At 34.4% G+C, this 13,890-nt stretch overlaps 1 protein-coding gene across 4 annotated transcripts in view; it reads left to right on the top strand.

Moving 5' to 3' along the window:
• Nucleotides 1-13,890, top strand: part of LOC138706073 (uncharacterized) — a 62,729-nt gene that overhangs the window by 15,037 nt on the left and 33,802 nt on the right. For 2 of the 4 annotated variants that reach the window (XM_069834993.1, XM_069834994.1), the window contains exon 4: nt 121-300. In XM_069834993.1, coding sequence (XP_069691094.1) covers nt 121-231 — 111 coding nt within the window. In that variant the 3' untranslated portion in view covers nt 232-300. The other 2 variants (XM_069834995.1, XM_069834996.1) reach the window with 2 other exon arrangements.

Here is a 13,890-nt window from a genome sequence, read left to right as displayed (position 1 = left end):
GTGTTAGATTGGTTACATTTGTGACTATTCTCAGTTAGTTCATCATATTATTTTTGTTCCCGATGTCTTTAAACAGTGAGGAGATTAATGTATGCTTAATTATTTTTAAATTTATTTCAGGTAACTGTGAGAGATCAAACATACATTCCAGAAACTCCTTCAAGACGGAAGCAATTAGCGAAAACTGCAGCTGCAGAACTTTGCCTGAAGAAATTGGGAGTGTTTCAATAGCTTATATTATACTAGAATTACAGGGAATATTTTATATGGTCTGACTGAGGAGCAGGTTTTGTGCACTAGGTGAGTAACCCAGTAGAAGCAGAGGAGATTCTTGCACTATTAATGGATATTTTTACTGAAATATGTCACAGACATTTTCATTCTACTTTCCTTTATAAATTATATTGAAAATGTTGTTCCCCTGCCTTAACACAGGCCTTGTACCTTCAGTAAATGTTCTTTTGACCCACTGGAGTTTCTCTGACATTATTTGTTGAATTTCCCTGAGAATATTTTTTTGAAGATTTTATAAAGTGCAACAGTTTCATTTGTACATTTTCTTTTTCAGTTTATCTAAAAGTAAAAATGGCACAGCATTAAATGTTTTGATTTTGTTTGCCATGCTTCTTTACTAAGTAATATGTCATAATTTAAAAACTTTTCTTGCAGTACCTCTCTCTCAATGCTTGTATTTACTGAATATTCAGTTACCATATTATCTTAGTGGAAAATTCATACTGTCTTACTTCTTCATTTAATATTTGCATTCCACCACTGTGCCTGTGCCTGGCCATGAAACGAATCGGCCCGGGTTCAAATCCTGGGACAAGTTATCTGGTTGTGGTTTTTTCCGGGGTTTTCCCTCAACCCATTAAGAGCAAATGCTGGGTAAATTTCGGCTCTGGATCCTGGACTCATTTTGCTGGCATTATCACCTTCATATCATTCAGATGCTAGATAACCATAGCAGTTGATAAAGCGTCATATAATAACTAACTAAAAAAACATTGGCACAAAATGATTTACAGTTTGTTTCGTATAGCATTCAACCATATTTATAGCATTTTAAAAAAGTTGCACCATTATGTGACTTGCATTAAAAGTGCACCATACAGCAATCTTTTTATTACGAAGTACTGGGTGGCACATGAAAAAGTAGTCAACCTCTCCTTTGCATGAATGAATGAGTGAATAATGAATTTATGATATTTGACCACTTGAAATGCCATTATTTATCGTATTGTGCAAACAGCAGCAGCTTTGGACAATTTTGTGCAATAATCGATAGTTGGCAGTCTTCTATCAGCAGTTTATTTCATTACATCACTTGAATCACACGTTTCTATTTACATTCTGCAAGATTACTTACTCAATAGAAAAAGTGCAAATTGTGCAAACATATGTGAGAATGTGGGTTCGTTTGAGGAAACCTGCGAAATTTTAAACTTTTCGGGTAGATGCCAACCAGTAAAGAGATCTGTACAGGAGATTTGGTTAGTAAATGACATACTCAGGATTATTTGTGCATAATGCCAAAAAATGAGAAGCCCCTTCAGTTCGCATCCCAGAAGTTATTGATGACATTCGCTAAAGGATTATTCAGAGTTCGAAGTCAACACGTAATTTGGTGCAACAAGCATACGTAAGTAGGAGGACATACCAAGTGTATTAAAGAGCCTACATTTTAAGCCATATCGTGTGGTGGCTGTGCAACAATTACAGGAGCCCATCAGTCGCATACTTGTGGATTACTGCATCTGGCTTCTGAATAGCACAAATATCACGGGTCAAATAAGATCCTTTCCAATACTTTATGAGTGATGAGGCATGGTTCCATCTCACAGAACATGCGGTACTAGGTGACTGAGAACCTTAAATTTGTGCATCACCAGTCACTTTGCTTGTGTATTTACCATTTACTGACATGGGCTATTTTTCGTATGCCACTCTGTAGAATTTCCTGAATAACATAGATTATTTTCTGTGGACTAGTGTCTGATGGTGTATGAATTGACGTATTCATGCTGCCTGAACTATGACACATGAAAACATCGGTAGTCGAGAATCTGAGTCATTATCTGAATTTTTCTTGAAAACCAGTCACAGTATTGCACTCTTATTATAAAATTCACGATTATGTAAAGAATGCATAATTGTTATTTTATATGGTTTAAATTTTAGTAATTTTCTTGCTGTATGATCTAATGATCTGTAAACATCTCTTTCCTGTGATAGACATCTAAAGAATTTTCTTAGTTAAGATTTCAGTGCAGCTAAGTTATATCTAGGAACGTGTAAAAATTTATTCATCTTTCTATCTCATTCATTCATATATTCATAGTTTTCTGCCCAAAGGAAGGTTCTTCACTGCAAACCCAGCATTCTCCAATCTTCCCTAGTTTCCGCCTTCCTCTTAGTCTGTATAGGGGAGAGTCAGGTAGTATCGGACATTGGGTAATATTGGACAGTGAGTTTCTCTCATCTACCACACGATGATAGTACCTGATTGACATGGTTACGCTCTGTGATGTTGCATAGAGAAACGTAATCATGTCATTCAGGTACTACCATATGGTGGTAGATGAAAGAAACGCACTGTCCGATACTACCCGACTCTCCCCTACATATGATCCATATATCTTAATGTCTATCATTTGATATCTTCTTTTGCTTCGAACATTCACCATTCCTTCCAGTGCATCCTTGAGTGAGCAGTTTCTTCAGTGACCAAGCCTCTTTACCCAGACAGCTTCATTTCTTACTTTACATGTCCATTTCACACCCTTCATTCCACTCTAAATTCAAATTACAAAATGCTTTCAGTCGCTTCTCTTCACTTCTATTCTAATGCCTATGAGTAATATTTTGTACTGTTTTCTCAATTGAAATCTGTTATTGTCATTCATCTAGTAAAAGACTCGCAGCTTCTTTGTTCCATCTATAGTCAGCCATGTTTAATGTTTATATTTGAACTTCACAATCTGCACAGCAGATAGTGCTGCTTCCACACACCCATTTCGCTGATTAGTTGGTTTCATACAATATTTGACGAAAGTAGGACCTATTCTATTTTGGAAAAGTTGGAAGCAACATTTAAACTAAACTCGGTTTTACTAAAGCTTTACCGTGAACAACAGAAATATGATACAGTGAAATTCAATAAATTTCTTGAACAATAAATTTAACGAAAAATTTGACCATAAGCAACAGACATAATATTTATTTATTATTTTGAAATTGTTCATATACCTATGTACAGTATCCGTACTCGACACAGGTACTCATGAAAACTTCATTCTAAATTTTTATGATTGTGACATTATTATTATTATTATTATTATTATTATTATTATTATTATTATTATTATTATTATTATTATTATTATTATTATTTTTATTTTTTTTTTATTTTTATTTATTTTTTTTTTTTTGCAGAATTTTCCCACTGCTTAGATGTTAGACAAAAAAAAATACAGAATGAATCGTCATTGCTGTGTACAGGGGAAAAAAGAAAGCAAGACAATCAGACAGGCAATCAGACATTCTTATGGGGGCAGATAAAGTTAATTTTTTTTTCTGCCACCATATTAATAATATCAAAAGAAAGTGCTTATACAAATTTTGGCTACTTGAGTGCAATTACAATGGCCATAAAAATAAAATTTCTCTGGGGCCATTTACAGAAAGAAAACACAATTTCATTGGAAAAATTTATAGGAACAGATACAACAATTGTTGCGCTGTTTTCCAACATATTCCTCATCAGAACTGAGACATTTGTCATACCATGGGATCAACAGAGAGGTGCAGACGGCTGTTACACACTGGTTCCGATCGCAGCTAGCAGACTTTTATGACACAGGGATACAAAAGTTGATATCAAGGTATGACAGATGTCTCAATTCCGGTGGGGAATATGTTGAAAAATAACTCAACAATTGGTGTATCTGTTTCAATAAATCTTTCCATGAAATTGTATTTTCCTTCTGCAAACAGTCCCAGGGAAACTTACTTTCTTGTCCTTGTAATTGCACTCGAGTGGTGAACATTTCTATAAGCACTTGTTTTGACATTAATAACATGTTGAAAGAAAAAATTAACTTTTTTTTATCTGCTTCCGTGGGAATGTTTGCTTGTGAGAACGTACAAAAGATTATTGAGGAACACTGAATGACTCTGAGTTTTCTCTTACATATAAGACACTTTCACCAGTCCCATCAAAGGTGACTCCTCAGTCAGATTATTACATAAAAGATTCTCTCTATAAGTGTACTGATAGCTGTTAAATATTCTGCTTAATTAAAAAAAAAAAAATGATGCAGTAACCATTGCAGAAATAGGTGTCATATTTTGAGAATTTATTTTCACTTCCATGATGTGATTCAATTGCAAGAGAATTGTCACGATTTTGTTGCATAAGCTTCAAAAACGTAAGTCTGGTGTGTTTAGGCAGGCTGGTTTCCAGATTATGAACTCGTTGAGTCCCAGAGCATGACCTCTGAAAAAAAATTCAACTGTCACTTTTTCTTACACGAGTCATAAATGAAAGTATTTATGTAATAGATAAGAAATTTGAAGCTTGCATAATGATTGGATTGAGAAGAAATGTTTTGTATTTGTCATTCTTTGAATCAAATTGTAATTTCTTCTATGTTTCGGAAATACTTAAGAGGATCCATCATTAGAGTTTTATCATGTAAAATCAGATCATATCTGTACTTTATAACTTTAATTTTTTTTTTTTTTTTTTTACAAGTTTTGGAGAACTTTGTGGATAGCATGAAGATTAAAATGGAGTAGGTACTGGTGAAATTATTTTCCTAAAGAAAACAGAAATACTTCAAGAAAAATCTGCCTATAAAAATGTTTTTTCACTACATTTCTTACAAATGGAGTGGATTCTGGTAATTTTGGTGAGATGTCTTCCACTGACAACTTAGATTGAGGATTGAACCTTTTATTGACGCTGCTGAGAATAGAAATTTGTTGTAATACATAAGGAATACGTGTTTCGAATTTATAAGATGCCAAATGTATGTTTTTATGTCTTAATTGTAATCCCCACACCAAAATTGTTGATAGCATGTGCACCCTTTCATTTCTTCATTTCTATTAATCTTACAGTGTCCTGAGATTCATTGTAAAACTTGTTTTTTAGTTCGTTCAATAAAGTGATGCTTTTGAATCACAAGTAAATTTTGTTAGTATTCAATATTTAATTCATTTAGCAGTGGTTCCCAAACGTTTTGAAGGTGCAACCCACTTATGGGCAAGACTTTTGTTTGCGACCTCCTCCCCACACTATCATACCGGTACATAAACTCATTCGTAAAATATAATTTCGTGTAAAATGAAAAACAACGATAATTTTACTCAGAACTAGGTGAGAAGTTGCTTTCTCAAAAACAGACACATTTATCACATTGGTTATTTTTTACTTTATAACTACTGAATCTTTTTTTAATTTTTGTGTTCAACTTTATGTTTAAGTTTCTAAATACAACATAAATATATGTCAGGGCGTTTTTTTGTTTTATTTTATAAATCTTCTCACGATCCCGTCAGTTCTTTACATGACCCTACCCCAGGGGGTTGCGACCCACACTTTGGGAACCACTCATTTAGGAATTATGTAGGCCTACTAACATTCAGCATTTCCTTTAAAAATATTGGCTATTTTATTTGAAGTCTTTAAGCAAGAATTTATGTAAATGTTGTTTATCTAAATTGACTGTTAACAAAGTTTTATGCTTTTAAAAATTCGTAGATTAGAATATAATTTTTTTAAATGTCAAACAATGTTTAAAACTAAAATTATTCAGGGAAGACAGGGTTCACATAGACCTGGATAGTCAGAGAAATTTTTATTTGTATGAGGAAATCAAGGAAATTATTTAAAGTATGCTGGAAATCAGTTCCGGTTTGCAGAAAAATCTGGAATTTGACATGTAGTGCTCTAAAAATTACACAACTGAATAAGATGAATAATGAAGATTCATGAAGAAAAATCTTCGTTGTTTACTGCTGTCAGCTAGAATTGGCCAATCTTGGGTAGGTAAATATTCCATTTATTTACTGTTATATTTAATGTTTCAATAGTTTCTCAGAACTATTAGTGGATTGTATATTGCATTGTTCATTGGTGCTCAGTGACTAGAAAACAGGCGACATTATAATTTTTCTATTTCACTAGTTTGACTATTTATATTTGTTCCAGTATCTTCAATTCAGTTTTGTTTGTTCAAGTTTTAATTAGTCGAAAGAATACAAATTATGGCTTCAAAGAAAACTAAGTTCAATGGTTGGACTCTTAGTTTGTTGACTGGTTGTATAAGGGACCTGTCAATTTCAATGCTTATTGCAAAATCTGTAAAAAGACTTATGATCTAGCTAGTATCGAGCACCAAGCACTAGTATCTCATTCAAAAGGTGAAATTCATGTGAATTTAATTAAAAATCAATGGACCCAACCGTCATTGAAAAACTTTTTTGTGCCTGTGCTAATGTTACAAGTGAAAAAGAGAATGTTAATGACAATGCAGGATCATCATCTGAGCCAAATACCCAATCAGTAGCACCTTTTTGCACTAAAGAGGATGTTTCAAGAGTGGAAGTCCTCTGGGCATTAAAGATAATAGATAACAAGATGTCAGTTCAGATATATTAGAGACATTTAAATTGAAGTTTCCAGATGGTGCGATTGCTTCAAGCTTTAAAATGGGGACAGCAGAATGTAAATAAGTCATGGCACCTATTTTTTTTTCTGTCAAAAATGCTGCAATGCAGACAATTTAATATATACATTTTTAAGTGTATGACGTGTACTTTTTAAAATTGGCACCACTTGGGGTATGGATGCAGGAATCTTTGGTAGGGTAAAAGGACAAACATGATATCTTGAAATCATCGTTTTATTCTCGTACAACCTGTTGGCATAATTTGTACAGACCAGAAACAAAATTTGGCACAGCATGCACAGTATGTTATAACTGGAACTTGGAAAATTCAGGTGGCCCAAATTTTGTTTCTGGGTCTGTACAACCTGTTTAACATCCTTCATAGTTGTCTTCTAGGTTGTCGATGGGGAAGACTGAAAATACCATCAGCTGCATGAGATTTGCTAATGTGTTACCTCATGCCAAACTGCAGTTACGAATGTCTTGAGTGTTGGCAAAGCTTTTCCCAAGCAGTGGCTTCTTTACTTTATGAAGGAATAAGGTCGAAGTCACAAGGACTAAAATCGTGAGAATGGGGAGGGGTGGTAAGACATCCCATTCCCAACACTGTAAATAACAACCGAACATCTAGCTCTGTCTGCTACGTGAGGTCTAGCATTGTCATGTAAGATTATAGCGTTGTCCAACAGTTCTGGGTATTTCTTTTGTACTGCATGACGAAGATGACTCATAATAACCACAGTATAGAAGTAAGGAAACTTTGCCACTTTTTCTGCCAGACAGACATGCACCTGCATATAGCTAGCGATTCAAGTGGCAAATAAGTAACGCTACTGGGAAAGGCAGCTGTTTATATGTTATGGTGATGATACAATAGAGAAAGATTTATTAGAAGAATGGAGGATTCAAAGGCACCATACTGTTCAGACTTTAAATTGCAGCAAGAACAAAAACAGGCTGTAAATTGCAGCAACAACAAAGGACGAAACCCAGAATTGCATTTTTTCACTTTCTCCAAAGAAAAAAAATCCATATACATTTTACTGCAGGCCTACTGACTTACACTTCACATGTGTTCTTAACATGGTTAAGTTTCGGGTTTTTATGTTTTTATTTTGTTTAATTGTTCAGTAAAATTCTGTTGTAATGATTTCAGATGTAAAAAATGGGTTATACAGGTAATTAGTTGGCGAGAGAACTTACTAAAATAAAATACAAAATGTTTGAGTGCAAATTGTCGTCTATGCATGGAACACTTCGAGAACAGCCAAGTTATGAATTTCAGTAAGTCATTAATCCGGCAGAGCTTGCACATATTTTCCTAGCATAAATGCTTGCTTCGGGTCTGTTAGACCCAATCTAGATATTAAAAAAAAAAAGATGATCTTAAAGGTTATTATACAGTCCTTTTTTCGGGGGGGGGGGGGGGTAAATGAAGTTTAACCGTGTTTTTACTTAGTAACATAGAACATGTAAACTATGTGCTCTGGATCTCAGAGACTCAGCGCAAACTCTGCTGGGCTAATTAAAATTGCTATAACCGAGTGACATGACTCAGACAGTAGCCTAATGTTTGAAACTTGCATTCAGAAGATCCTGGGTTCAATCTTCGTTGACAGCCAACCTGATGAGTTTTTAATGGTTTCCCTCAGTCATTAAGGCAAATATCGAATTGGAAATTTACATAACATGATTCATCACTGCCTTAATCATAAATATACACCCTAAAACAAAATCTGTATCAGTTAGGTAAATGAGCACAAACGACAATAGAAACAATCTCAACAGTACTCAGTAGGTTTTGTGATATACCCAAAGATCCTACACACATGATATCGGTATGACTGTTGATGTTAAAGCTTATATAAATCAATGCTTATAAAAATAACTAAACTGCTGTACTGACGGTATTCTTTGAGGTCTATATTTTATTTTATTTTATTCTATTCTATTCTATTAAAATAGGAATTTACACAAATCCAAATTGTCCTCTATGCAACAAAGAAGAATAAATGATTGAAGATCATCTACAAACCTGTGAAGTTCTACCTGATGGGTCCACCACAGAGAAATATTGGAGAGCAAGAGCGCTAATGGCTTCATTGTCAAAGTTCAGCATTAGATAACAACATATTTTATTTATTTTCATTTTGATTCTTGCTTAACATTGGAAACAAGGTCTTTCCCATCACTGTACTTTGTACTATATTTATATTTCCGAATTGGAGAGTTGAATATGAGGCTTTTATGAGTTCTTACAAATCAGTCCACAGCAAGCAGTGGAACAGTATAGAAGTGTGTTAAGGAACTCTGGCGGTGGGGAAGCAGTATAGTAAAGGCATTGACCCATGACATCATGTAACAGTGTAATAATGGCAAATACTGAAGGATACAGTTGATCAGTAATAAACTTAGAAGCAGAATCGAAGAGATCTACAAGAAGATGGAAACTCTCCTGAGGGAAAACGACAAAATGAAAAGTAAAGTGAAATATCTAGAATATGATCAGAGAAGAAAGAATTCGTTATTTTTTTTAAATCGAGGAAAGGAGGAAGGAACATGCATTGGAAACATACGAGACTAATGAAAGTATGCTGGGATTGGTTCAAGATTAATATGAGTGGTGGGTAAATACCTACAAGAAGCATACAGGTTAGGGAAAGGTCTTGATAACAGACCGATTCTGGTGAAATTCTCAAGTTTAATGACAAAGGAAAAAATTTTGAGCAAAGGAATGAACTTAAAAAATTCAAATATTAGGTAGGAACACGATTTTGAATATGACTAAGACGCAGGAGAAGAATATTGATTCCTTTTATGAAGGCTGCAAGAAAAAATTGTCATTTTATTAAATCATACAGAGACAAATTGAAGATAAATGGGGAGAGTTTAATGTGAAATTCTGCTTAGAAAATTTGTATCATGCAGAGGGAGTGACAAATGTAAATGAAAAGAGGAGAAGAGATCTGAAAGAGGATATAAGGAATATTGTATTTAAACATATGATGGGAGAACTGGTTGAAAAACTAGAAGAAAGAGAGGTCATTACACAGGAAAGAAAAGTAACTGATGAAGTACAACAGTGGATTTCGGCAACCAGGAAGTGAGGACAGGGACCAAGGAAAAAATGCAAAGCATAGCAAGAGCAGCAGACGGGGATGACGTCAGCAAGCTGCCGAGGAGGAAAGGAGACAAATGGACAAAGAAGGTGATGATGTCATCATGTAGACATGGAATAACCGACATCAGTCCAAGAGGAGCTGAGAGCAGCAAAAAAAAAAGGGGTCAGTGAAACCAGTAGGAAGGAGGAATCTGGGTCAGCAGTTACAAAGGAAATTGAAGGAAGAGAAAGAGAGTGAGATAAGAAAATAAGATTCTCCAGAGAGGCGTGGGCAGAAGTAAAGATAGTGCCAACAGATAGGAGTACATCAATGGGAAGAAGTAAGGGACAGAAAAGTTATAAGTTGAGAGGTTGGTGCTTAAGTAGCAAAACACTGTCAAAGGAAAACGAAACATAAGTAAAGTGATAAAGTAAAAATGGTGATGGTGTCTGGAAAGTGATAGTGAAAGTAGGAACTGTAATAAGGGAAAATAATAAAAAATACGGAAAGGTGAGGGAATAATAGCCAGGCAGTGATTAAAAGTAAGTAGCGAACCAAATTTAATAAGAAAAGTGAGAGTGGAAATGAAGTGTAATTGTAGAAAATAATGCAGCAGTAATATTTTCACTTAGATTAGTTGGAATAAGTGAACAGTGATCGTTAGTGATTCAAGTAACTGAAGAAGATCGCAATTAAGGAAGAGTTGAACTTAAAGTGAACAGTGGTAGCAGTTGATAAAGCGTCGTAAAATAACCAACTAAAAAAATACACTGTGGTGGAGAAACGCCTGACAGAGAACACGAATACAAGCTGTCATTGAAGAATTCTTAAACTGTATCTACAAAAGCCAAATGTCAAAAGTCTTGTTTAATGGTATTATATGAACATACAGCGTAGGAAAAAGTTTGTTGTCATGATCAGCCATTCATTTGCTTTCTTGCATTACAATATTTTCTAGGATTTCCCATTACAGGGAAAATATAAGAGTACCGAAGTGAGGAGGTACATTATTTCTGTGACAAGTCTTAGTTTTTTTACGAATCTGAACCCAGTCTTCATCACATAAAAGTCACTGCCTATATTGCCTTGGATGGCTGGGATAATTGAATAGCTACAGTCTAATTTATGTACAAATTAAAACTCGGAATTATGTCTTGATAAACTTACATTATATTTGCTTACAAAAATGATCACAATCGTATGTAAGTATAAACCATGAATATATTAATATAATATTAAACTATTAAATTAAGAACCTTGGGAGAGAGCTGCAGAGGTGATGATGTGAGAATAGTAATTACTATTGTATTGAGTATGCCGTGCAAGATTTGTCGGCTGCTTTCCAAAAGAAGCTTTTTGTTTTGACATTAATTTGAAATGAAACCTAGTTAAATCTTTCTAGTCTGACTTTTCTACACCTCAGTTCTGTAGCTTTCACCCCAAGTTTAAGTTTGATTCGCTGTCCAGAAATGTTGCAGTTAAAGACACTGAAATTAAAGTACAGTATAATGACAATATAAATATACAGTGTGTACAGTCTCTTTTCATACAGTAAGCTGACATAATCGTTATTTAACAAAGATTAAGTAAATTCATTGTTTAGACTCAAGGTTTTTTATTTATAGGACAAGGATAACTGTCAAACACAGGATGTCAAGAAGTAGTTCGATTTTCCATAAAAAAATTTCATTATTGACTCGTCATGATTCTAATTGAAGTAACAATAATTGTATTATTTGGTACTGTATAGTAGTATACAAGAAGTTTAGAATAAACATACACATAGAAAACTCATCTCTGGCTGCATGTTTTCATTTCAAATGTTGAAAATTCCTACATTATTTGTGTACCAATATTATTAAACCAAGTTTCATTGATTAGAAGATAACTGATAAAAAAAAGTTATGTTTTCAAACTGTTGTTTCTAATAATGGAAGATCATCATGTTTCTACGTTACTGGAATTCCTCAGTCTGCTAAATGATTTCTTCTGTTCCATCTTATTTTCAAGCATCAGTGAAACTTGTTACTAAATCCGTTAGTTCACTTTGTTGATAAAAACAGTTCATTTTATATTCAGTCAGTCAATCAATGGAACATACTTAATCAATTTAATTGGTGCTCAGACCTTACAAGCAAACATTCTCATGGGGGGAGATAAAAAAGTTTTTTTTTTCTTCCACCATGTTACTAATGTCAAAACAAGTGCTTATGTAAATTTTGGCCTCTCGAGCACAATTACGAGGGCCCCCAGAAAGTTAGTTTCTCTTGGGCCGTTTACAGAAAGAAAACATAATTTCATGGAAAGATTTATCCGAACAGATGCAGCAATTGTTGAGCTATTTTTCAACACATTCCCCACCGGAATTGAGAGATTTCTCATACTGTGGGATCGACAGAGAGGTGCAGATGGCTGTCACACACTGGTTCCGATCGCAGGTGGCAGACAGACTTACACGCAGGGTGCGAATTAACGGGGGGATGAGGGGATTTCCCGCTCTGTTGAAAAGTTTCCCCTCCCCCCTCATAAATTCATATTAACATCCCTGTCAGGGATAATTCTATCCCCTCTCACAAAATATAATTGTTCTAATAAAGTATACTTTATAATGTATAAAGTAAGCAAAGAAAATAATATTGATGTATTATCATCACCGGCAAACTGACAACAGTCAATAACTTAGGAATTACTCGATGCAAGACAAGCAACTCAGTTCGATCAAGTGTTAAGCCATATCTAATGAGAATAATAATAATAATAATATTGTCTGGTGTTCCCTATGTAGGATTCTATCCCCCCTCTTATCAGAAATCTTAATGCGCACCCTGCTTACATGACACAAGGACACAAAAGTTGATTCAGTGGTATGACAGATGTCTCATATTCGGTGGAGAATATGTTGAAAAATAGTGCAACAATATCTGTATCTGTTCCAATAAATCTTTCCATGAAATTATGTTTTTTTTCTGTAAACGACCCAAGGGAAACTTACTTTCTTGGGGGATCTCGTAATTGTGCTCGAGTGGCCAAAATTTGTATAAGCACTTTTTTATATTATTAATATCATGGAAGAAAAGAAATTAACTTTTTTATCTGCCCCCATGAGAATGTTTGCGTGTTAGTTGAAATCATTCAATATAAATATCAAATTAGAAAGGTATTTTGAGCTAAGTACGAGGTGCATTAACAAAATAGTAGTAATAGTAAAAGTAATAGACTTAGTGCCATTTCCAAGTACAAAGGTTATTAAATGTGGGCGAGAAATGTCAGAAAAATTTTTTCTGGAGTCTTCTGTCAGGGACCCCCATAACTTTACTATCTTCCCAGAGGAAGCTGTGCCAAGGACTTAGAAATTCATTGCCTTTGTCCATATTTGAATCTGCGAACCTTGGATCCAACTGCTGGGATTGTAATCACTACACTAAACACTATTAAGGACAATGCTACAATCCATCCTGAGTGGTATGCAAAAAAAAAAAAACCGCATATGTAAAGGTTATCAAATGTATGTATGTATGTATGTATGTATGTATGTTCACTTCCTGTATTCATACATTTGTCTTTAAAAAAATGTATCCCTCTTCAAAATAGTTTGGTGCCAATGTTTTGATTCCTGCATCGTAAGTTCTTATTATTAATTATGGTATGAGTTTATTTTTTTTTTAAGTTACTGGAACTTTTATAGTTTGCGATTACTTGATCCTTGATGTCCCTTATTAAAGGAATAAATTTTGTAAGAATGGAAAAGAACCGAAACCACTTTCGGATTTGTTACAGTACCTATATGACGTGTCATAGTTACAAGGTTTCCTTCAAAGTGAAGAAAAAGTGTCTGCGATTCATATGACATTCTAATTCACTTCTAATATTTTGACGGGTGGGGCCAGGAAAGCGGCCTGCTTGCGGTGTCGCTTGCGGGAATCGTCTATCCATAAGCTTCTGCTTTCTATACTATACTTTGTAGAGTTTTAATTTTAAAAGTTTGGCAGCAGTAAAGACTGATGTTTTTGAAACACTAACTTCCTGTGAAACACGTCTTAGAGATTTATTAGGAGAGCGTGTAAATGATGCACTGATTTCATCAATTTTTTCTCCTGTCAATACTCTTCGTT

This window comes from Periplaneta americana, chromosome 9 (assembly GCF_040183065.1).
Source record: "Periplaneta americana isolate PAMFEO1 chromosome 9, P.americana_PAMFEO1_priV1, whole genome shotgun sequence".
In the NCBI taxonomy this organism is placed as follows: Eukaryota; Metazoa; Arthropoda; class Insecta; order Blattodea; family Blattidae; genus Periplaneta; species Periplaneta americana.
Note: the sequence above shows the minus strand (reverse complement) of the source record. Positions and strands in the feature narration are given on the sequence as shown.